A 26865-nucleotide genomic window follows, 5' to 3' on the forward strand; every position below is an offset into this window, starting at 1 on the left:
AAATTAGAGGCGAAGACAAAATGAGAAGTTTTGGAGTTCTAGCGTGGAAAGTATTTCCATGTTTCATTCATTACCACTGAGCTATCAATCAATTTTGATATGGGTTCAAAAGTTAATATATACATATAATTATTTAATTTTTCAATACAAATACAAAATTTATGAAAAAATTATTGTGTTTGTCTGAACTCCCATGTATATTACTTTCTAATATTAATATGATCAAAAAAAATTTCCATATAATTTAAGTAAAACAAAAAATGTAGAATCTTCTTCGTTGCAAATTGCAAATTGGCTATGACTTGGGCACAGCTGTCAAAAATATCCTAGCATTATACCCAAAAAAAAAGAAAAGAAAGTAAAATATCATACCGGCAACTTCTCAACTCTTTATAATATATAGTACGTGTATACTACTATACTACTCGATTCTATTCGTACTTCTCCGTCCGTTTTGGACTCTGTTGAGATTTTTTTTTTAAAATTATAATTTTTTGTTTATTTTTATTATTATAATAATTAATGAAATTATAATATAGACAGTGACCTTTTTCTGTTCAAGCTGGCATATATATAACACCTCAACTACACTGCAATTGTTGATAAGCGTAAGTCTTCTGCGGTGCTCATACTTCGCTTTCACCGCCGGAAATCACTGCTTTGCCGGTGACAGTGCTACTGCTTTTTCGGTGACAGTGCTGCGTATTATTAGGACGTAAGTCTTCTTTTGATAAATTGAGATGAATTTCTATGTTCATTTTATTAATATTGAACTTTGTTGTTATTTTGATCCTATTTTAATGGCTGAAACAACTTTTTGGTTATTATATATATTTGCGTTTACTAATTCAGTTCAACTCGAAAACTATATGGTTTACCCTTTCCGTGTATTTTCAGGGAAACAGTTGTGAACGTGATTTGACTTATTTGGTCGGTTCATTTATACTTGTTTTTGCAGGTTTTGGGATCTCGAATTTTGAAATCAAAGAAGAAAGTAAGGTGAAGCCTTTTTGTGGATCCGAATCAAAAGGGTTGAGACTTTTTTCTTCTTCTTTCTTGTTGCTAGTATTCTGGGTTTCGGTTTCGAGTTTTGAGTTGTTTTTTTTCAACCCTCCATATAATCTCTGGTTTAAGAGGTTTTGAGTGGAGAAAAATGGGAGTGAAAGTTGCCACTACATGTTTGCAATGGGCTCAACCTTTTGTTCCTCACTCAACCTCTTCTTCTTCTCAAACTTTTGCTTCTGCAATTTCTTCCCCTTCTTCCTCAAAACGCCATAGTTTTAGCAGAAAAGGGTCTCTTATTTGTCGGTATGTCCATAGGCTGGACAAATCGGCACTTTTTGGTACCCAATTGTTGAATCTATACAGATCTAAATCTTGTGAGCAGCTTAAGCCAAGGACTAGAACAATTAGAAGGGCTTCAAGCACCAGCGCCAGCTTAGATTCATTTTCAGATGAAGAGTTTTCGAAGGAGATACAAGAATTGGCAAAGAAATTCCAGTTATCAGACGTTGAAAATTCCAGTACTATAAGTTCTCAGAGTGACTCTATGGAAACAAGGGATGAAAGTATTAGCAGTGATAGTTATGATATTAAGTTTTTGGAGAATCAGAGGCCGTTTGATCCTCTAGAACAACCGGATTGGCCTGAAAGAGACGAGATAATTCCTGCGAATATTGAATGGAAGGCGAATAGTGTGGATCTCCCTTTTTCTCTTAGGATTATAAAGAGAAAAAAACAATGGCAAGATGGGATCAGAGATGCAGGAGAGTCAGCATACTGTTCTGTGAAAAAAGCATTTTCGAATATGGTGTTCATAATTCGAGAGCTGCAAAGCTATACTTTGCAGATGAGGGAGTTGCTGTTTTATGAAGATCTACAGGGGATCTTAGTGAGAGTACAGAAGGAGATGCATGCATCTTTTGTGTGGTTATTCCAGCAAGTATTCTCACATACACCAACTTTAATGGTATATGTGATGATACTGTTGGCTAATTATAGTGTTCATTCTATGGCAAGCAGTGCTGCTATTGCTGCTACACCGCCACCACTCACCGAGACTGTTTCTACTTTAGATGAGAGTCATTTCAACCAGAAATTTGATTCTTCTGCAATTAAGACATTTTCAGTGTCATCTTCAAGTGGAAAAGTTACTTCAATTGGTGGAGGCAATGGTGGTGGGAGCTACAAGCCAATTGCTAGTGGAAATGATGGTGATGGGAGGTTTGACGGACAGATGTCGAATGGGATCTCTTCAGTCGAGAGCGGTAGGGTTGGTGAAGAAGAGTGTGTATCTGGACAAGAAACAACGGAAGAAGAGTTGCAGATTTGGAATTCAATTGTAGATGAGGCTTCTAAGATGCAGGCTTCAGTGAGAGATGAGTCCTTGGATCATGAAACCATGCAAAGATTTGTCTCTCCAATAAACGCAAATATTGAAGTCGGCAACTATGCAGAGTATATCAAAACAGAGCTGGTGTATCTAGTGGAGCTAAAGCAAGAACCGCAAAATACACTATTGCTAACCAATTATGCTCAATTTCTTTTCTTGGTCGCCCAAGATTATGACAGGTACCAAAATTTTCTCTTATTCTTATGTTAGATTTTTATCCTTTATTTGTGCTAAGATGAGAACTTTACCTAATTGGGAAGATTCAGTCATGATTTTTTTGCTCAATTAGCTGATAACATAAGGTCAATTACTTTGTAGAAAAATTGTTTTGGTGGGCTTGAAAAATCACCTTCTCAAAGCAATTGTCGTTTTTGTATACTTTGGATGGGATTGTTTCTTGATAGAGGAGTGTGTGGTAGTACTTTAAATCTTTTCCAAATTATACTATTCTGAGTGGTCCCAAGGTGTGGGTTCTCATTGAAATATCATACTGCATGTAGTCCCCATTTTAGTCTTAGAAAATTACTATGTTGCTCAGATCCTTCAAAATACTGTTGCATCTGTGTCATATCTTTCTAAATAGTAATTAGACATTATGAGTCTTAGAAATTACTATGTTGTTCGGATCGTTCAAAAATACTGTTGCATCCGTGTCATATAGTGTATGTATTTTGGAGAATTATACATGGGTGGGACAACATTTTTGGAGCAAGGTTTAGAAGCAGTATATGGTCTTCAATTATTGGTTTGCTATGGACTTATTTTTGTGTTTTTGTTACATAACAGAGCAGAAAAGTACTTCAAGAAAGCAGCAGAGGTGGAGCCAAAGGATGCAGAGGCATTGAATAAGTATGCAAATTTTCTCTGGAAAGTAAGGAAGGACCTTTGGGCAGCAGAAGAGACGTTTAATCAAGCTATAGCTGCAGAACCAAGCAATAACTTTTATGCAGCTAATTATGCTCATTTTCTTTGGAATACTGGTGGTGAAGATACTTGTTACCCACTCGACTCTTCCAATACTGATCTATAATCCCAAAACGAAAAAGAGAATAAAGATGATTGATTAATGTGGAAGATGTAGGACAAAAACAAGAAGACGAGATCGAAGAAAAATCTTATTGGTTAAGGAGATACAATTGAGAAAAATAAAATAAAGGGATAACGACAAGGGTGTCCAAGATAATTTTGGTTTGCTACATTTGATCATCAACTGCTTCACTTGGACTTTCCCTTTGTTTGTTAATTGCTGGACAGTGGTGTTGTTGGAGACAAGGAAGAGCAAGGAGGGTGACTTGGATTTGTTAATTAACAAACCATATCATATCATATCCCTTTGGCCTTATTTAAATAATACTACTACTTTCTAGTAGTAATAATATGATACAGCTCCTCTTCAAATGTGTAAATTCAGCAAGTCTTGGCTATTTTAGATCAGAGAAAAGTGAAGAGGGTCTCTACTTTGTGATTTTTCTGTTTTCTTTAACATATTTCTTTTTCCTTTTGTTTTGCATAGTTCAGTTCAGATGGCCAAATTGTAATTAAACTTTTGTTAATAGATAATTGCAATAATGCGTAACTTTTGTTACTTGCTGGTTATCGGAAACACACTCTCTATTTCACTTTTGAAGTAGAAGTAAAGTTTGTGTATACTCTTCTTTCTTCAGACTCCATTGTGTGGGACTTCTTGTTGTTTTTGTTGTGTAGCTCTGCTGAATGACATGATCCCATGCATAGGGAAGCCCATGCTTTGTGCTATGTGGATGTTGTATGCACTTAAACACAGTACGGTTTAGCACATGAAGATGGTCTATTACAACAACAGTATTATTTATTTTAATATAATATATGTGCATCTACTGTAAGATCTATATATTTTTATCTTTGTACAAGAAAGTAAGAGAATGTTTATAAATATATTATCTTTTTTGCATAGAAAAGAGTTCACGTGACTATGCTAGAAGTACCAATCTAAATGTCTCTTTCGTGTTGTGATGCCGTCGATCATAATAGGAGTAAATACAATATTTACGTCAAATTATATGTAAATAATTATTTACAAACATATATTATGTATCTATAAGTTTGATGTAAAGGGTAAGCAACAACCGGTAGTATAGCAGAAAAAAAATCGCTTTCTGATATATCACTGAAAATTAAATATTTTTAACTCTTATTCTATATGCTTACATCATTTTATTAAACAAAGAGATTCCTTATTTTCTAAGTTAGCTAATAGAGTAAATAATAATGATGATAATTTTCTTTTTTTCTGCTGGGAATAATAAAAGGGCCAGTCCATTATAGATAGAACTTATCTTTCTATATATCACTAAAAATTTGAGAAATTAGAGTCCTTTCGTTCACGACGAAGATTTGGTTGCAATTGTGTGGACCTTAGCCTGTGCTCCAAATAAATAATTGAAGGTGGCGCACTATCACTTTATTAATATTACACGTGAGATTTATTTAAATAAAATAATAAAAATTGATTAAAATATCTATTGCGTGAGTATTCGAAGATCTTTCTTAAAATATTTTTCTTTCTCTAAATGAAAAATTAGTGGAATTACAGATTGTAATCAAATGATTAACGAACATTTATAATGCATAATATACGAGTCTCAAATTGCGATGATAGTAGGTAGATAGTCGCAAATCGCAATTGGTTTTGTAATGTTTTATAAATTTATTTTTTAATGTTATATTTTATAAGAAATTTGATTATTTTTTTTAAATATAAAAGATCACAAAAGGACAAATAAGAAGTATTTGCATGAATAGTATTAGATTCAAATTATAAAGTGTTCAATTGACCAATTTTCACCGATTACAATCCTCGTGATTCTCACGGTACTCCATATTTTCTTATAAAGGAAAATGGTTGGAATAATCGAGAAATCATTTTACATGGTGAGCATTTTTTGCGGTTTCAATTAATTGTCTTGTTTTAATTTGATGTGGAATTTAAAAAATTATTTTTTTAATCTTATGGTATTGAATTAAAAATAAGTCAAATAATCTACTATATATTTTAATTTTGTGGTATTGAACATATTACATGTAAAGTTAAAATTAAAAGTTGTTAAAAAAGAGAAACTTTTATTCTGACTAAAAAGAAAAATAGGAGGGAATAATATGTTTCATACTTGTGCTACGTCTGTAATTAATAGTAGGAAAAGTCTTTTTTGCCAGAAAATTTGATCAGAATTTGGCTAGAATGATAGTTTTTCTATGTTATTTTAACTTTTTAAACATTTTTACCCTTTTAACAGAAAAATGGAAAAAAGATCGATTTCTTTTAAAATAAAAAAAATATTATAATTTTTTTAATTCTCTGGCCAAATTCTGGCCAAAATGTTTTAATATTTATACAATGGCTCTGTCAATATTTTCTTTCTTCAAACTCTGGGATTACAAATGTTATATTCTTGTAAGAAATTTTTTTCCATTCAAATTATAAGTAAGCATATGAGATCTTTTTCATTAATTTAACTATCCCTTAATTAAGCTAGTGTATTTGTCACATCACAAGGAATGGGAAATTAGGAACTACTTTGGTACTCCATCTGTGGAAGAAAACCCATATATAATGAGACATGCAGGGTTTTAGGCAATAATAACTAATACAATTTATAAACAAAAATGTCAAGAATTGGTTTTAATAATACTGATTTCCACTGATATTCATATTAGAGTCGAATTAAATTAATCTTCGCACATTACAAGATTTACTTTTAAGGATGACACTCCTTTCAATCTCAACCTCTCATAAGCTTAAATCTAATAGTATCTCTTATTAAAGTCAATAGATTCAACCATTCTATCATAACTCATATCGCTGTAATTTTTATTGTTTTTAATTTACGGTTACTTTGCAGCATGGTAGCACCGTCAATATACTATTAATGCAAGACATTTACTTTAATTTCAACACCATACTTCCTTATGAAAGACCATATCATACACAACTACTTCATGTGATTTTCTTTAATTTGCTTAGTTCATTGTACGAGAAACTTCCACATTTGGTAGGGTGAGGTGGCCAGAGGAACATAAATTAATACCACAAATATTCTTTCTTCATTTATTCTATCGATTTATTTTTACTTGTCACATTTTGTCTCCCAAAAGTCAAATTGTATGACTTTTGACTAACATTTTCAAATTTATTTTTTCATTATATTAATATGAGAAGAATTGCAACTTATAATATTTCATATAATTTTTGAATATCGAAAATTTTAATTTTAATTATTGAATTAATCTAACTCAATTTAACTTTGAATATGAGTTAAGTTATCCAGTAGATGTGAATGGAGGGGATAATACTGCTCTTTTTCAAAAAATAAAAATAAATCACATTTGAGAAATATGTTGGGTTCTGAAGGTGATTAGGGCGTCATGCGGAAGTTTACAATTTGCAAATCATATGATTGATAAATCAGATATCAAAAACTTATACTAAAAATCAAAATATTATTATATCAAAACTAATATAAAGAAAAACATTGAAACTTTAGAGAGAATAAATCTCCCCATAAACAAGACTCTTAAATGACTACATTGTGGATGCTATTGTTTTTGTGTTAGAAGAAACAAACCTATATTTATAGAGTCCTAAAACCTTTTCTTAGTAGAAAAAGAGTCCTAAAAGGAGAGAATAAACCAAATATGAAAGAATATTGTATTTTCCCTTCAAGAAAAGTAAAAACATTTATGGTAATGTTTTGTCTTTTCTTTAAGGAAAAATAAATCTTAAATTATGGTAAGAAAATCAGGGCAAAACCCTAACAAAATAAAGCTCGTTTGTCACACCGTACATATAGTGAATATTGAAACAAATTAATAGATTCCTACGTAGCTATAATCAAGTTAATTCAAAATAAAATATGTATTTACTAAATTCTTTTAACTATCGGAAATAATCTTTCAACCTCACAAAAATAGGAGTAAAATTTATGTATATCCTAGGCTTTAGACTATATTTATGAGATCACACTAAATATGTTATTATATTTATGCTTTTTGTAAGAGAAAGCTGATAACTGTAAATTTGGACAAGTGTTTGATATTTTAAGTAACAAAAAACAGATCACAGAGCTTGAATAAAATCAAAAGCAAAGTTCATATTGATGAGGGTTACTCATTAAAACAATATTATAAGGAGGCAATAGCAGGTTCACTCAACCAATGTGACACAATCTAACATCTAAATGGTATAAATATGTAGAACTTTATTTTCACAAGAAAAAGTAATTACCATTAATGTTTTCTCATTGCCACAAACCAAAGTTTGAATATACAAATCATTTAAAAAGTTTTACCCGTATGACCAAGAGGAAATTTTAAAAATAACTACGACTAAAAATATAATCAAAGCTCTATAACAATAGTTGCTTGATTACGATTCGTAGCTAAATGTTAGAAAAATGATAGAGACAGTGATATATGTTTTATAATGCAATATACCTTTTCTTTTGAAGTAAAAATTCTCTTCAAACACATACAATGCACTTTATTTCGACCAAATCTCACAGGGTCGTATTTTCTATAAAAAATAAAATAAAATACTTTCGCTCCTTATATACAACTAATATAACAATATTCATATTATATTTGAGTGTGTTATGTAATTATTTGAAAATAATAACTGCATGATTCAGCAATTTTAAACTATACTTTTATAAATCTGATTTAACACTTTGATGATCAAAGAAAAAGTATATAATCAATCCATATTCTTTTGTGGAAAAGTTAAATACGAGAAGACACATATCACGAGCACAATAATTTACTTTTTTGACATTTAGATTGGAAATTGTCCACTTGTTTTCATATATATATATTAGCCTTTTCCCATCCATAATGGACCTAAAATAGCTTACGTTTTGTCTCTGTATTTATGTCTTTCGTGAATGCATCGGCCCACTAAAGTAAATTCATCGAATTATATAAGACATTTATTACGTTCCAAAATAAGTGTTATTTTAGCAAAAATCATATTCATTAAGATATCAATAAATATAATGTGTATAATGTGGGGTTAATTAAATTATCCCAATTTAATAAATGTTTTTTTGAAAATGTATAGACTTAGGATAATTTTTTTGTTCTGCTAAGATAACTCTTATTTTGAGATTATTCTTTAATTCAAGTCCTCAAACTCAAAGATACTTAATACCCAACATAACACATGGACAATCTACTAGGGATAGCTAAGATTAGCTTGTCAAATCGTTATTCTTTTGTTGATATATTTTCTCAAAAATATTCATCACGCAACATGGATAAAATGGGAAAAATAAAGACATGATATGTGTACTTCCGAAAGTAGTTGATGTGCATTAGGTGCTTATCCACTCAGATTGACTTGATCTTAACACTTTGTTTTATAGTATTTAAGACAATTGTATTACGTAATATACATGTGTAGCTAAGGATATAGATGTATTATTTGAATACGAAGCATGCGTATTTCATCAATCAATAAAATTTAGTGCTTTAGCTACTTAAACTTTACCTTTTGGTGAGGATTTGATTTCCTGCACAACTTTCACCTTGTTGGTCACTACCTAGATATTTTTAGTAGCTCACTACTTAACAACAATTTAAAAGTAAACAATCTCTCTACCCCGACCAACACATACTAAGGATAAAATCTACGTATATTTCGCTTTCTTCAAATCCTACTTGTGAGATCTTATTGAAAATTGTTGTTGTTATGACCAGGTTCAATGATATTTAGAAGATATGGGCTTTTGTAGGCCCAGTAGACCAGTAAATTGGGCTTCATAAATTATTGATCTGAAAGATGTGGGCTGAAGTGGCTAGCTGGTACTCAATTTCAAATATGGATTTTTCTGAATCCAGTTATAAACATGACACACATCTTTACGCATACTATTATTCATAAATCGTGATTAAATAATACATATCTCACTTTGATTTATAATTTATTTAATCTTAGTAAAGTTATATAATTCGATAGTAACACAATAGAATGTGATTAAATATTGCAGAACTTTCGCATATAGCCACTCAAAAATAGCCTAATTACACTCCATAGCTATAGTTTACTAATTACGATTCATAGCTACATGTTATAAGGAGTAGAGTGGCGAGCGAGACTGTGAGAGGGAGGAGAGAGGTGAGCGAAAGAGGGCAGAGAGTGGAAGAGAGGTGAATTGTATATGTATATCGGTAAGATAATTGTATATATATATATATGTATTTGTATATTTTGGCGAGAGAGATTGGGAGAGGGAAGAGAGAGGCGAACGAGATTGGGAGAAAGAGGAGAGAGGAAAGTGAGATTGGGAGAGGGAGGAGAGAGGCGAGCTAGAGAGGACAATAATTTGTATAATTCACATCTCATTTGTAAAATTCGGAGGTACGTTTGTAGAATTCGCATGCTTTTGTATAATTGAGTAATATAAAGTCTGGAATTATACAAATATAATAAAACTCAAAATAATGAATTGATACAAACATAAACATATGAACTTTAAATAATTGTACAAAATATATTATACAAATTGCATTATATAAATTATATTATACAAAATCCGAAAACTACACTTTTATACAAACATTCAAAAGTCATACACAAAAAGATTGAATGTATATGATGACAAAACTGAAAAACCAAAGAAAATCATCGTCGTATACACATACAAACCATCGTATACAAATACAAATCAAACAAAGAATTGTTACTTGTGAATTATACAAATGTGGCGAATTATACATATACAAACGTGACTAATTATACAAACTTGTAGTGAGCCCACGTAATTAATAGTTAATGTTAGTCGCGAGTGGTAATTATATCAAACTATAACTATGATGAGTAATTAAATAGTATAAGTTTGTTTAACCGCATAATTTTTTCTTAAATAGTTGGAATAAATATTGGACAAATTACTTAACTACACTCCTTTACTTACCTTAATATCCATTTNAACTATAGCTATGATGAGTAATTAAATAGTATAAGTTTGTTTAACCGCATAATTTTTTCTTAAATAGTAGGAATAAATATTTGAGTACCGCATACCAATATTTGGGCCCAAAAGATACGAGGCCCCACTGCCAGTTGACCCCCAAGTAAGTGAGCTTGAGGCCCAAAAATTATTAAAATATTTATTTAATTATTTTTTATCATTTATAAGAGTAAAACTTTATTTTTCGTTTAATAAATTTATATTTTCTCTCTTTATCAATTTATATCATCTAATTATTTTTCAAGTATGACAATTGACACCTTCTAAACAAATACTTGTGAAGTTACGATTTATAACACGTGAAATAAGTTTTTGATCCGATTTGTAAGCTTAGTTAACAAACATAATTATTAATCTACCCCCGACCTCTTTTGGAAGGAAACAAACTCGTTAAATTTTTTGATACAATAGTTTTAAGGAAAAAGTGTTTAAACAAATCTGTAAGATTTTTTGAAAAAAAATGTCTTAAGCAGAATTAGGGTAATTAAGTGATGTGTAGGACTTATGATTTATTTAGATTCCTCAACTACCCTTTGTGGTAGTAAACACAATGTTAAATATTTTAAGGGCCGTTAGCTGAACAACTGAAATTTTCCGCATAATTTAATTAAAAGTTAATAGTGATAAGTCGAATAATACTAGGACTAAGCCAGTATATAGCATTAATTTAGGGATTAAAAGTGCAAATTAAAGGGGCCGGTCATCATGTTATCTCTAAATGAGTAATTAAGCAATTAACAGTAATTGAGAGAGGTATTAATATGGAGCTTAAAGTCGTCCATAATTCCCTCTTATTACACTATGGAGAAAATTAAGAGCACCAATTACCTTATTAATTATCATCCTTTTAATTCACCCTATCCTCTAAAACAAAATTTAATTCCCCATTGGCTTTAAGAACAATAATTCTTCTTCTTTTTTTAAAAAAATATAAAATATATTTGATCCCTAAGCGCGAAATTAAATGGATAAATATGAACTTTTTTTGGTACACTAGAAAAAGGTTTTTTTTCTTTTTTCCATCTCCACCTAAATATGTATAATATTGGCCTTATACTTTATATCTTAGCATTTTATGATTGTAATTGGTAAAACAAAAAGTAAATTCTAAATGATTGGAAAAACATTTTTCTTGTTTCTCATAAAAAAAATTAATCTTATTTTCTTTACGTTTATACTGTTCAGTTGCTAAAAAATTTACATGTTTATTTGACTCTTACAAGATGTGTACATATAATAATGACCTTATAATTGATATTTTAGCATCTCATGATTGTTGATAGAACATAGTAAATTAAATTCTAACTGATTGTGAGAAATGATTTTTTTGTACCCAAGAAAAATTGTTATTAGAATCTTTTATAAGCTATATGTCGTACTTACGGCGAGAGTAAAAACTCCATTTTGTTGACATTTTTTCAAATTAACCAATATTCTTCATGCCGATTTAATTAATTTGTTAAAGAATCTATATGCTTATTTATCTCTTACCAATTGGCACGTTTATTGCTCGTTAACTATTTGTCTCTTACTAGATGTGTAAAATAATGACATTATAATTGATGTCTTATAGACCGTTGGTATAAAATAAAAAATAAATTTTAAATGATTGGAATTTTTTTGTATTTAGAAAAATTAGTTCTTAGAAACTTTTGTAAGTTATATGACGTACTTAAACCGAGGGTAAAAGCTATATTTTGTTGGAATTTTTCTAGATTAACTAATTAATCTTCTTCATGTCTATATCATTCACTTGTTAAGAAATCTACACGTTTATTTCTCTTCTATCAAAAAAGTTTGCACAATTATTTATCTCTTTCTATATGCGTATAATAATGACCTTACATATAATCGATGATTTAGCCTCTCATCATTATTGGTATAACAAAAGATAAAATTCTAAATAATTGGAAATATATTTTTTTTGCACCTATGAAAAAGAATTAGCATCTTTTATTAGCTACATGATTTAGTACATTGAGTAAAACTCCATTTAATATATTGGTCAAATCTACATATTTATTTATCTCTTATCAAATGTGTATAATAATGACCTTATAATTGATATTTTAGCATTTTATGACTATTGGTAAAATAAAAAAAATAAATTAAATGACTGGAGAGATAATTTTCTTGTATCTCGAGAAAATAATTCTTATTATTTTTAATAAGGTACATGACATACTTAAGCTGAAAGTAAAAGCTCCATTTTGTTGAATTCTTTTTTAGATTAACCAATTTTCTTCATGTCTATATTATTCATTTGTTAAAGAATCTACACACTTATTTATCTCTTACAAAATAAATTTGCACATTTATTCGTCTTATATCAAATGTGTATAATAATACCCTTATAATCGATAGTTTAGGATCACCTGATTGTTGGTAAAGCAAAAGATAAATTCTAAATGGTTGAAAAAACATTTTTCTTGTACCTCGAAAAAAAAAAACTTTAATTTTTTGTATAAGCTACATGACTTAATAAGTATACTGGACATTAAAAAAAAGTCATTTCGTTGATATTTTCTCAAATTAACCAATCTTCTTTACGTATGTATCGTTTATTTGCCAAAAAATCTACATATTTATTTATCTTTTATCGTTCTTAATTATCTCTTACCAAATATGTATAATTAATAATGTCCTTATAATTCATTTTTTCGCATCTCATGACTTTTTTAAGTTTATTACTGGATGATCACATGATCTTTATATTAATAAATACAATTGCAAAGCTGAGGGGAGTATACACTCAATAGTGTTCCGAATACAGTCCTTCATTTGAATTTTCCATTTTTCTAAGGCATTTGCGATTTGATTGACTTCCTTATAAAAATTTCGAACCTCGCAAATAATAATACTTGAAATATTTTGAACAAAAGTAATACCATTCTTTATTAGTCAAACGTAATTTCCTTTGATCATCTTAACAATTATCTTTCAACCACATTTCAAGATTACATTATTATGCTATTTTGAAAATACTATTTTACGCTATTTAGAGTAGCCTTGACTTTGACTATATTGCTAGCATCTCATGACTATTGATAAAAAAACAAAAAATTAAATCTCTAAATGAATTAGAAACCATTAAACTTTTTTAAAATTATACAATAATGAATATTAATTAAGGACAGCACTAATCTCTCCCACTTTTAGTTTCTTTCTACTGTTGACACAAAGAGGAAGCTCAGGAGTTACACTCACACCTCATTTCTAAACCGTTGGATTGATTTTTAAATCAACGGCTGAGATTAACCCTCACCTCTTTACATAGTGATAACATATTATAAGCTCTTTATTAGCTATTTTTATGTCTATATCTTCCAAACCTAGAAGAAAACTCACTCACTTTCCTTTTATTCAAAGCAATTTCTTTTGCTGAAAATATTCCTTTTTTTTTTCTCTTTTCCATGGAAGGAGAAAGTGCTTTTCTTCCTTATCAAAATTTATCAAAAAATCATCATCCTCCTCCATTAACAGCCATAGATAGGTTTTTGTTGAGTCATGAAAATTATTTTCCTCAACAAAAAAATAATAATGAAAATGTTTTTAGTGAATTTTCTCATTTTGTTGGTGGAAATGCAAGTTTTAGTAGCCATGCAAATGGGATATCATGGCCAAATTTGCCAGAGCCAAGTGTTATGGAAGGGTTTTATATGAATGAAATGCAAGAAAATAATGGTTTGTTTGATCATGAAAAAAATAAAGTTAAAGAGAGTGGAAAAAAGGTGAAAGAAGGAAATTCATCAACAAATTATTTGATCAAAGGTCAATGGACTGATGAAGAAGACAGGTATACGTTCTACTTCACCAGATCATACTTGTGAAATTATATTGTGTATGTTACTGTTGTATTTAACTTTTTTTTTTATTTTTGGGATTATGAAGGAAATTGCTTAGGTTGGTTAAACAATTTGGAGTAAGAAAATGGGCACAAATTGCTGAGAAAATGGAAGCAAGAGCAGGAAAACAATGTAGAGAAAGATGGCATAATCATCTACGTCCCGATATCAAGGTTTTTTACTCCTATGATTGTTATTCTATTAATTAATTTTCTCGATCTAGTTTTTTTTATTAAAAAAAATTCATAGGTTTTTTAAGTACTTCCCTAACTATACTTATTAATTTGTCTCATTTTCTCTAGATATCTGGAAATAAGATGATCTATGAACAAAGATTTTGCTATAGATTTTTGGGTGATGATGTTTTAATCACTTAGATTTATTACACCATCCGTTTATATATGATTTATTTGTTATGTGTGCTCAATGATTTTCCAAAGACTAATTTCAAGGCCTTTTGTTGTTTTTATTTTTAGAAAAATGAATGATCCCTCTATTAGAAAAGTTTTAGGACGTTCTTTCTAGTCCATGAAAAAACACAAAAATGTTGGTATCTAATAGAGGAATCGATCATTCATTACAAAAATTCCTCATTTCGTTTTGCTTCTTCTTATAGTCGAAAAGACATTTAATTACACTTTTGACCTGACATTAAGCAAGTTCTTTCTTTTGTGATAAACCGACAACACAAACTTTTTTTTTTAGGGTTGGACCAAAAGGTTAATTGATTTTTATGGTTTTTTTACCTCTTTTTGGTCACAAGAATTTCCATCAAAAAGGTGTTTTTAAATTTAGGGTTTGATTTTAGGTATTTTTGTTTTCATTATTTTTAACAATTGCTTGACTCATTTCAATCCTTCATTTTCTCGTGATTGAAAAAACTTTTTCTTTGACAAAGCGTCAAAGTTTGTTATAGAAGTGTGTCCACCTTATTCAAAAAAGTAATTTAAAATAGATTTCTTGTAAATCATAAACATCTTTAATTTTTTTAATTCTTTTTTTTTTTGTTTAATAGAAAGATACATGGAGTGAAGAAGAAGAATTGTTACTAGTGGAATCACACAAGCAACTTGGAAACAAATGGGCTGAAATTGCTAAAAGAATTCCTGGAAGGACTGAAAATGCAATCAAGAATCATTGGAATGCAACTAAAAGAAGGCAAAATTCAAGGAGAAATAAAAACAAAAAAAATCAACAAGGTGATGATGATACCCAATGTGAACGCAAATCATCGTCCTCTCGTTCCACCGTTCTACAAGATTATATTATAAGCAAGTACTTTATGAGTGATGATAATTCTCCCCCAACCGCCACCTCATTTTACGGTGGTGGCGGTGGGACTTATAGTGGCGGTGGATGCAGTTCCACCGCCACTACTTTCACAGGAAGTACTCCACCGTACTCCGAAGACGATTCTCCGTCTTTGATGACTCATCAAACACATGATGAAGAAATGAACTTCATGCAAAGTTTATTTGGACATAATAACAATATTACTACTAATGGTACTATCGAGACACAAGTAGTAACTCAAGATCTTCTCAACAAGAGCTCGTCTGGTTTGAACTCCTTTAGTGAAAATCCAATCACTCAGTGTAACGTTGAGAGTTACACTCCTCAATATTATCCTCCTGACCTATACCTTTCGTACCTTCTAGATGGTTCTAATTATCAAGATTGTTTTGGATGTGGAAGCATGAATAATACTAATCAAGGTTGTTCTACATCAGGAGGAGGAAACATTAAGGAAGTTGATTTGATGGAGATGATTAATTCAACTAATTCTCAATTATCTCAAGCTGGAACCTTCAACAAAACCTTCTTTTAATCTTAGTATTATTAATGTTATGTTGTAGAAATGGAGTTGTTAAAAAAATATTGTGGGATAGTACTTAGTACTACTTTTGTTTTTGTTTTATTATGGATTATCTTAATCGTGTTTTTAAGAATGATTAATGGTTCTCGTTTTATTATAGTTTTCAGTTTCTTGAATAATTCGTTACATACTCGTCATGTTTTCTGTGAATGTCTTAACTGTTTTGTTTGTGAGTTAATAATTCTTTTTTCTAACAATTATTTTGTCAAACCTTTTTAAAATATTTGAATTATTAGTATTGGTCACCACAATTTATCCTTGTCGACTTAGAAGTTAGAATTCATCTTTTAATTACACTAGAATTATTATTTTCACTGTTTATCTAGGGGCTTCGATGTATATAAACATATTATATTATGTAAAGTAAAATAACAAAATCATTGCATAATTTACAATGTCTTTCCTGCAATTTCAAATATATAAATTTTATTTAAATTTTTTGACTTTCTATATTCAAATTTATGATCAAAGTGACATTCATATTGAATATTTTGTACTCACAGAGATTGAAGTATAGATATATTATTAATTCTCAAATCCTTTTTTTCCGTGTTCGTTTCATTTTTAGAGAGTTAATTTGATTAACCTTTCGAGCTAATTAATTATTGACTCAGATTAATCAAACATTTTAAAATCACAATTTAGATATTTAAAATTATACGAAAAGTATTATAAGTTGCAATTCTTGTAATATCAATACGATAAAAAAAACACATCCTAAAATATTGATCACAAAATTCATATAGTTTGACTCTTTAAATGTGAAACGTGAAAAATATTTTAATTTGGAGAGAATAATAGTTAGCTTCTCGTTAGGCCAACTCTTCGTATGTTGTCGCCTTCTTGTTTTTTGCATGATGATGTAATTATGCTTAATTCCGTGACATTATTATTGATGTCACTTTAATCATATCCTTGTTTGATTCTTACTTATGAAGGAATATTTGTCACAATTGTTAAAATTACATCAATAATTAACTAATAATTAAGTTTATTACACTATTTGTAATAATATATATATATGTATATAATTAAGTCAACTGTTCATATTATAAACTAAAATATCTTAATTTGGACAAGTTAACCATTCAACTCCACCTTATTTCACAATTAAAAATGTATCATACATAAATATGCTAAGACATAACTAACATATTTACATTCATAACAAACTACAGTAAAAGTTTTAATTGCAATGCTTGAGTAATTTTTTTAAAAAAATATTATTCGTATATATAACTTATGTGTGTTAAGACTCAACTAAAAATGCTTGTGAAATGTTCAATTTTTTTAAAAAAATTAAAACAGTACTTCCACATTATTTGACTAAATTCAAAAGATTAATTTCACGTATGTTATGATTCATCAATAATATGTGTTAACAACTTATACATGTCGATAACACATGATTTTTACTTCTATTTTTTGTTTTATTTTATTTCTTTCATTCAAACACTATTTGTAAGGAGTTCAATGTGAACAATTCTTCGTTTCATGAGTTTATAATGTGAAGAGGTTAGATCCTTCTCAACTGTTTTTTTTCTTAAAAAAAGATTGTTTTGTTTTTTTCTAGTTTTTTCCAGACAACTCTTAGTGGTATTTTCTTCATAAATTTCATCAATTTATCCTTTAGTTTGTTTTTACCTGCACCTTTTACTTAAAAGGTTTAGTTTATGAACGTTTTATTGGTGAAAAAAAAAAGTGAAAAGAAGTACCAAATGGCCAGCTTTCCACAGATTAAGCAAAGTCTGTTTGCTAAAGCTTTTGTGCAAATCATGTCATTAGTTAAGTGAGTTTAGGTTTGTCATGCCAACACTTTCAAGGTGTCACAAATTAAAATTGATATAAATATATATTTTTTATTTGGTTAACTAGAGAATTTTATTTAAAATGAAATTTAAGACTTGGTTGCTACCTATCAATACTCATGATATTATTGCAAAAACTGTTGAATACGATCCTTTATTTGATAAGAATGATATTATTATTAAGTAATGAAGGTAATTACATTTTACGTTTATAGTATATGTTTAATAATGATATCATTCTTATCAATTAAAAGGTCGTACTCAGTAGTTTTTACAATGATATCATGAGTATTGATGAGTGTCTTTTTTTGTTAAAGAAATTGTCATTTCTGGCTTATCGAATATGTCATAAATAGAATGAGATTAGTTCACTCCAAGATAAGAAATTGATCTTGATTAAATTTTAGGTGTTACACTATTTATCAAGAGAAAAAATATATGATATTGTTGTTTGGAGTAATATTAAAGCAACTTTAAATAATCATATTCCGGAATATTTTTACCAGCAAACAAAACAAATATGATTAATCTTGTTTGAGGCCGTAATTTTTCAAATCAGTTGAAGTTATTGTTACAATTATAAATAATATTATCCTTTTTGAAGTCTAAGAGCTTCTAAGCAGATTTTATTGCAAATAGATCATTTGAAATTAGATAACACACAAGTTTATCATTAATGGAAATCATATTAGGGACATAAGTATTATGTATAGCAAAAATAAAACACTGAGTAAGCAGAAGGATACATCTTATTAAAATTTTGAACACCATTATCGAAAAGGTTTTTGATCTTAATATTTAATTTCCTCGTTACGATTTGAATGATACAACCTCTAATGTTGTATTTCATTACATGGTTAGGTATGCTATTTAAGGAAGGTTTAACAAGAGTAGTACGAATCAATTAAAAAAATTGTCTTCTACCTAGCAAGTCTAATGTTTAAGTTATCAATAATGAATTGAAAATCATTGTTATAAGTAGGATTTTTATAAAAAATAATAATAGGAACATCAAAATATTTTTCAAAGTTATCATTGAATTGGATTGATCAAAATGCATAAGAGGTTGGAGATAGCCTCTTAGTTTACAATTGGACCTGAAAATTACATAGTGTTTGGGGCAGTAGATTGGTTAAAGTCCATAAGAGTATAACAACTCTTGGAGTTTGCTCTTGCCATAAGCGTAAGGTCATCTGCGAAGAAAAGGTGTGATGATAGTTTTGGCTAAACTATACTTTATTTTATTGAAAATCGATTACTATAAAGTATATCTCAATCAATACAGATAATAAAGACGTAGTAACCTTTTCTACAGTTGAAGTATTTGATCTATATTCCAGAAAAAGATGGTTCAGATGACTGAATTGAATAATTACTGCTCACAAAAACCAAAATTGATAGATGCTTCATTTCACGTGAATGAGCATCTGAACAAACCAAATATATAATAAGTAGTTAATATGAAATCTTCCTTTGGGCTTCAATGACTTGTATATAGGGAAACTTGGTGTTTTATTGATACACAGGCATGACAGCGTAGCGTCAAGACATCTTAGCCCTGGCGAAAAGTACTCCAGCAAGTAGACCTATGGCAAAATTCAGTCAATAAGAGTATGCCCTAAAATTTTCAAGAATAGAATCTGGATTGTTCACGTTACCGAATAGTATGCTGAATAAGTTTGGGATACTGAGAGGAACCTTGAACACCAAAAGGCCAGCAATAGAAATGGGAATCTTGTTTAAGGAACCCACAAGACTGTGGAGAGGAGAAAGAGTATAGGATTAATCATCAAGTCTTAACTTTCAAATATACCTCATAAAGCAACAAAAATGTGAAATTTAAGAACGACTCTGATACCTCTTTTCAAGTAAACTATTAAGCTTGCATTACTATATCTTTACAATAATACGAACAAATATGAAGGTCTCATTATAATGCGAGTTAACCTTATCTAACTGTCATCAGTGAAGACTTACAGCAGGCTTAAATGATAGCAAATAAGTCTACATCTTCCAGCATTCCTCCAATTCTCTTAAGAGGTATATGGAGAAAATGCAGGAAATAGAAAGCATGTCAAATATCCATCGAGAATTAACATCATGCCAAAGTGCTCAGTTGGGTCCATTTCGTGATCATCAACAACTAGCAGAATGCTTTTTATCGCTAAGTAGTTCATGATGCAAATCCCTAAGAAAATTCAAGCGAGTATAAATCACCTGTAGGTGGTTGGACCAGTTTGTTTCAAAAACCACATTGATGTGAAGCTAATGGCTAGTCCAAGCAGCCCACTGGCTGTCGCAGCAACCCAAAACATTGGAATCTTAATTACATCCCTGCAAATGAAACAAGAATGGTATGAAACTGCAATATTCATTTGGGATCTCCAACGTGAAGGATTAAAAAGAAAAAGAGGAGACTGCTGGGATGCTCAAAAGTGTAATATAACACTTACGCATTAATTACGTAACGCCATTCATCGAACATGAAGATCAAGATGATAGCAAAAGGTATAGATATCCCATTGTTCAGTAACACCATGGAGACTTCATTAAGAGATCCAGATTTTGTACATTGCTTTGCTCTGTCCATGACACGTCGCAATGTGAGCTGTTGAAAATTGATGCCCAATGAACATCAAAAGATTAGGGAAATGAAAAACATATACTTGAAGTTTGACTTGTTATATGATAAAAAGTCTAAAATTATGGTTTTCTTATAATTCAAAGAAGTCACTGAGCCAATTTCTGTGCAAAATCTTGGTATGAGCAATCAAGATGAAGAACAGAGTCGAGCAGAAAGTACATACTGAGTAGCTTGCAGTGAGAATACAATTAACTGATTGCCAAGCATACCCCGTAGCATCAAATGAGAGGTCTGTTATACCTCCAGATACAGCAGAGATAATCTGAAAAAGCAAGAAGACAGTAGTTCATATACAACAGAACTAAATTATCATTCAGTGAGTGAGAAGCCAGACAGAGTCCTATTTTGGCCTTAATTAAGATAAAACAAGAAGTGGAACAGTTGAATCAAATTTTGTTGCCTCTTAATTAAATGTTAGTACATCATTTTAACACAGCAAATTATGAAGTATTTGTGACTATCATCTAATTAAAATCAGGGAAGTAAATGCTTAGTAGGACTTCTGTGTGCAGGTTTACTATACCAAGTTCCCCCATGATCCTGATATGGACTATGATGACTGGATATGCAGCATAAGAATTACAAAAACCATTTTCGTTGAAGATGTGACCCCTTTGACAACTAAATATACATTGTATAGATGAATGACATAAACATACCATAACAAACATGGCAGTCCAGACTTTCTGATTCTGCCGCTTCCCAAAAATATACAGCTCTCCAATTGCTGTTAAAATATTTGTCACATTCTTCAGAATTGTCACCATTGCAATATTTATGTATTTCAAACTGAAAAGGTGCACAAGTAAATGTCATTGGCATAATGAGGTTCCGCTAATTATTAATAAATCTATTGGTGAGTTTAGACATATCAGATATTACCTATACATGCTTGAAACAAGCATGCCAATGAAGATCAAATTCACCGGGATCCAAACTTTAATTAGCTTCCAATTGAGCTTCTCCACTGTCACTGCTCCAGAGCAACCCAATATACCAACTATGAGAGTACTGATAAGATTCTGCAAGAAGTAAAAGTAGAATAGGCTTTCATAAAATAACATCTGTAGACGGTAAGTTCCGGGTACTAGGTAAAGAATGTAATATGTGAGGGATTTGTTTAGAGATGGTCAAAATCAAGTTTGAAAAGGATGTTGGACATGCAAATGGATGAACCAAAAGTTTCCACATGGAGATCAAAATGGGCAAATGATATAACATGCATCATAGTTAACCATAAGCATTAATGTGCCTCATCTTGTTATTCTTAAGGGTGAAAAGATGGCCATCCATAAGTAGAGAATACCTGGTAAAACATCAATGAGACCCCAGCATTGAACGAATAACTTGAAAGGACAATTTTGTTCAGCATGATCATGCAACAAGAAGAAAGGCAATATGCAGTTCCAGACAAAAGGGGGCCAGAATTTCTTCCAGATCCATGTTCCCTTTTTTCTTCCGTATCCACAGCCTGATTACTTTTGGAATACCTGTGAGATGAAAGAACAGGTTATTATAATTCATTTGCTTATCACTTTTCAGTACAGGCCCTCGCCTCGTCCAGCTGGAAGACATTAAAAGTCTATGTATCTCACTGGGGAGCAGTTCTGAGAAATATTCCAAAGCTTTCACATCCACAATAGATAAACATTCAGTCAATGACATGTTCATTGCCAAGGTAGATCTTTTTCTTTGCCTTTCAATATATTGTGTATAAAGAGAAAGATGCTCCATTTAGAAGGTATGTAAATTGTAATGATGCTAAATTGAAAGATAATAGCTAGATATAAGACAACTACCCATTAGTTGATCTTTAGTAGACTCAAAAAGACCTTTTCAAAGGCAAGAAAGAAGACACCAATGCAGGGTTACAAATGTTGGCTAACATTCACATAGCTATCATATAAACCATGAAGTTCCATTAATGAGTATCTCTTATTCAAGAAAAGAAGAGTAACATCCATGAAAGCAAAATAAGACAATGGGGAAGTCCAATGACGTCAAACTGAAGAATGTGTGTGGCTTGTTTATCATTCAGCTTGAATGACATTCAAGGAAAAGAATAAATAACATAGAAAGAGATGACAAGAACATCAAAAAGAGAGCTCCTAAAGGGAAAGTATGCTTCATATAACTCCTACCCCTTGACCAATAAAATGAAGAAGAAAGAGAAAAGGGGAGATTTCTAGTAGAGAGTTGAACAGCACAACACCTGTTGCTAGCTACTCTTCGAACTGCACCTATTGATGTCTTGATAGCCGACCAATCTCCTTGCCTACGGAATCCCTCAAGAATTTTGCGCACTACATTTAATCTTTTGGCAAATGCCACCTTCCCATTTACAGATGTATAATCTGGCTCCTCACCATTCTGACAGATAACGGATTCCAACTTAACCGCAGAGGACATTGAATCAACCTTTAATCAAGAAAGAAGAAAAGGAATCAGTTTCAACATGCACAGAAAGAGCTCTGAATTGCCTTGACAACAGCTAAAATCTATCAGCAGTCTGCTACACCAGTCCAAGTACTACTAAGTGCAACTAATTGTATAAAACTGTGCATTTGAATAAAATGGAATGCCAACATTGGTGCCTACAGTCTATACTGCTTTGTTCCTCCTTGGTACAATGAAAAATAATGCTAGCAGTATCTGAATTTGGTCAACTGCCAACCAATGGAAAACCCATCATTCGATCAATGAATCAACTACCCTCAATCCCTAATTAGACGGGATTGGCTATTTGAACCCTATCCATCCATCTACACTAATCCATTTCATTCGTATATTAACAGTTTATCCTTTCACGTAAAATTAGGGGCTCTATAAAACCAGTATAAAATTTGTTCCATCAGAAAATGCTACTGAAGAGTCAATTCCCATCTTCCCAACAAAGCAAAATCTGGCAGAAAGGCTTAAGCCCTGCACCTTCAGCTACTCTTAGTGCAGAAGAGTCAGTGAATCACCCATTCTTCCAAGCATAGCACAAATTTAAGGAAATATCAGATATGAATTCGTTAACGAGCTCAAACACAGTTCTGTACAACATATAAAAGAAACAAAACAGCCAAGAGAACACTTAAAGTTAAACATACACAATTAAAGATGCAATCTTTACAATAGAAACAGCTATATTTTTAACCTAAAACACTTATACAGTCCTAATTAGCTCTATTTCTATTCCTAAATCATAAAATCAATTTTTAGATGAATAATTAAGCCACTAATGGGTTTAATTTTGTAAATACAAAATGAGAATAAACAACACTAAAGAGCATAACCTTAAATCTTCAGATTCCAATGAAGAACGAAAATCTCCTAATGCCACAAATTATTCTCCAATCTCAGCCACTACATATAAGAACACCAGTTTAAAATACCCTTTTGATAATAAATTAGAAACCCCAAATCGCAAATTTAGGTTCCGAACAATGCTTCAAACACCTGGGTACAGCAAAAAAGCTCACGTAAAATACGTGAGAGGAGAAATATATTGCTTTTTGAAGAGTACGCAAAGCAAATGGAAAGCGTGGATCTGAAAAAACCATAAAGGGAATAGAAGAAGACATGAGGTCAGTGGAAAAACAATGGGGAATATTTTAATAAGGGTAATTAATGGAGAATGAAGCTAAATGTAGATCAGAAAGCGGGATTCCAGGAGAAGAAGGGGGTAAAGTTGAATTTGGGTTTATAGGGAAATGAATTCGAGGCCAAAACTATGCAATTAGTCAAATTATTGTTAATAAAGTATTGATTTTCCCCATTTTTTGTGCCATTTGAGCTCTATCAATCTTGAACAACAATTAATAATGTACTGGAGAGTTCCTCTAATGGAGAAACACGTATGTTTGAAGTTCAAACTGAGGAGATTTATGCGGATGAGAAAATGGCGGGGTTTGCACGATGCTCAAGAATCGGTGATTTTAGTGGGCTGGTCCGTTGTTTCTTTTGGGCCGGCCCAACACTTCTAGATTACACGTGATAATCATTTTTGGAAACTTACAGAAATTCCACAAGTTTAGAAACTACCTTAGATACACTCTAACTTGCAATATCACAAATCTTATCAAATTTTTGGTGTATCCAGAAACATGTATCTTGAAATATATGGGTCAACATTAGATGTAATTTGTTCTAGATACACTATATCCAAGTGGATTTGTATGTATATGTGATACATGACAAATCTCGCTCACCTCCCTCCCCATCTCGCTTGTCCCTCTCCCTAATTTTAGTGTATTTTACAGTAAAAATACATGTATATAAATATATATTTCACAATATATGGTAGGGGACTTTTAATTAGTGCTAAGATACATAATTATTTAAAAGTATATAGATAAATTAACATATATGGTATAAATGTATATCTAATAAGATAGGTGTCCCTATTTTGTGGATTTTTATTTGTTTTGGTTCGACATTGAGTTAACAGTCATTTCATTTTTTTTCTTGAGTGAAGGTTAAAATATGCCTAAGTACTCCAAAAAATATTTGGTACTAGTTCATATAGGAAATTCATATACCTAATCATTCATATATGAAATATAGAAATCAACATATTTTAGATGTATTTTTTATCTTTTTAACTCTTCTTTCTTTCTTCCTTTCTTGGTTATTAGTTTATTTTTAGATTATGAATTCTTTCTATGAAACCTTGGATTCCTTATTATTCTAATATTTGAATATTTCTCAGATATTTACTTAATCTAGTTGGCACAATACAAAGAATATATAATAAACTACTTCCATTGCATTTCTGTTGTGTGACATTGATGTTCTCGAAAGATTAAATGAATGATTTACATAAAACTAGAGGTTTTGACCATAATGCTACAATTCAGATCGCATAACGAATATGATTCAACTGAACATAGATCTAATCCTCAAATCACAAGTAATAATAAAATGAACCTATTCTAAACGAATATAATATTATTTAGCCTTTCAAGTAATTAAGGTAAGATGATTATTCGGATAATATTTACTAATATAACAACACAAAACTATTAACTAATAGAAGACACTAAGAAGGATCTCCATCTGGGTTACATATCATCTTTTTGTTTTGTCGCTTAGGCCTCATTTGGAGAAATGCTCCCTAGCAATGATTTTTTCATACTTAGAATCAAACTTGAGACTACTGTAAAAGAGGATCAACAACCATATTCACTGCACCACATATGTTGGTGGTGTGTTACAGAAAGTCACTGACCATATTATTTATCCAAAGTAATTAAGATTATATATTTAATTTCTAATGATTATGTACACCAAATTGTTCCTCTCTAAAATGATGTTTAACAGTTTGCACCAGCCTTGTAGCTAGGTAGCTTTACAGCATATTTAGGCATGTCCTTGTGCATAACTGAGTCACGATTATCCCACTAGTCCCCTACTACAAACCATGTGATACCATTATTATACATGTACTACATATCAATCTTCATTATTTATATTTTATTAATCAGAAAAAACACAACCTTTTTTTACCCATTTGCTATTCAGATAGTTAATTAGCTGAGCTATTAAGAATCTTCAGGATACAAACTTAAAGTGAATTAAAACGATCCTACAATGTCTATAAATGAGGCAATAATCGAGACTATATATTGTACCACTATTTTAAATATTTAACTCCTAACCACTACTATCTAATCAGACTTTTTGCCTTCTCACTTGACAACTAGGTAAAGATTTTGACAAACTAGTAGTACAAACTTTTAGATTTTCTTAAATTAAAATTAATAAACTAAGGGGTTATACTTCTTTTTAAACATAGTTTGTATATATATTTAAAGATATCAGTGGCGTATCCACTGTCCATTATGGATTCCGCAGAATAAAAATCCATGGTTTTCGATTCGAACCTGGTATACGATTGTAAAATAATCATTATTAATAGAATAAGATTTATATTCTAAATACATACAATTATATATGTAAAATAAATATTTAAACCATCAAATCGTTTTTGCCTACTTTAAGCCTCTTACATATCTAGTCGGGAGAGATTGTTGTGTAGTTAAATCTTAATCTTTATTTTGCGAATTAAATAGGTTATTTCCATAGACACTCGACTTAAGAATAACCTAAGAGGGTAAGCAAACGGTACATAACTTCAGCTCGATTTAACTCTCTCAAACATGCTCAATTGCAATAAAATTACTTGAACCTAAATTGAGATTCAGTCACACACACACTAGATTAAGTACTATTCTATTAAGTTGTAGTAATACTGAAAATTAACACCAAATTTCTTATGGAATAATTAACACACAGCATATTAATTATCAC

The 26865-nt window shown here is 30.6% G+C and overlaps 3 protein-coding genes across 3 annotated transcripts; 2 read left to right on the forward strand and 1 right to left on the reverse strand.

Annotated features, from left to right (window-relative positions):
* The first annotated feature begins 427 nt into the window (after positions 1-427).
* LOC125872225 (uncharacterized) lies at positions 428-3453 on the forward strand. The gene is made up of 3 exons (XM_049552939.1): positions 428-715; positions 959-2571; positions 3179-3453. Exons 2-3 carry the CDS (start codon positions 1154-1156, stop codon positions 3420-3422), a joined length of 1662 nt encoding a protein of 553 aa, XP_049408896.1. The 5' UTR covers positions 428-715; positions 959-1153; the 3' UTR covers positions 3423-3453.
* Positions 3454-14063: 10610 nt separating this feature from the next.
* On the forward strand, positions 14064-16068 carry LOC125872302 (transcription factor MYB119-like). The gene is made up of 3 exons (XM_049553012.1): positions 14064-14191; positions 14287-14413; positions 15256-16068. Exons 1-3 carry the CDS (start codon positions 14064-14066, stop codon positions 16066-16068), a joined length of 1068 nt encoding a protein of 355 aa, XP_049408969.1.
* Positions 16069-19226: 3158 nt separating this feature from the next.
* LOC125874011 (GDP-mannose transporter GONST2-like) lies at positions 19227-22986 on the reverse strand. Its single transcript, XM_049554816.1, has 9 exons — positions 22781-22986; positions 21875-22058; positions 21451-21590; positions 21228-21357; positions 20732-20830; positions 20378-20532; positions 20142-20258; positions 19583-19680; positions 19227-19510 (listed from the first exon to the last, which is right to left on the reverse strand). Exons 1-9 carry the CDS (start codon positions 22975-22977, stop codon positions 19467-19469), a joined length of 1164 nt encoding a protein of 387 aa, XP_049410773.1. The 5' UTR covers positions 22978-22986; the 3' UTR covers positions 19227-19466.
* Positions 22987-26865: the final 3879 nt, after the last annotated feature.

This window comes from Solanum stenotomum, chromosome 8, assembly GCF_019186545.1.
Source record: "Solanum stenotomum isolate F172 chromosome 8, ASM1918654v1, whole genome shotgun sequence".
In the NCBI taxonomy this organism is placed as follows: Eukaryota; Viridiplantae; Streptophyta; class Magnoliopsida; order Solanales; family Solanaceae; genus Solanum; species Solanum stenotomum.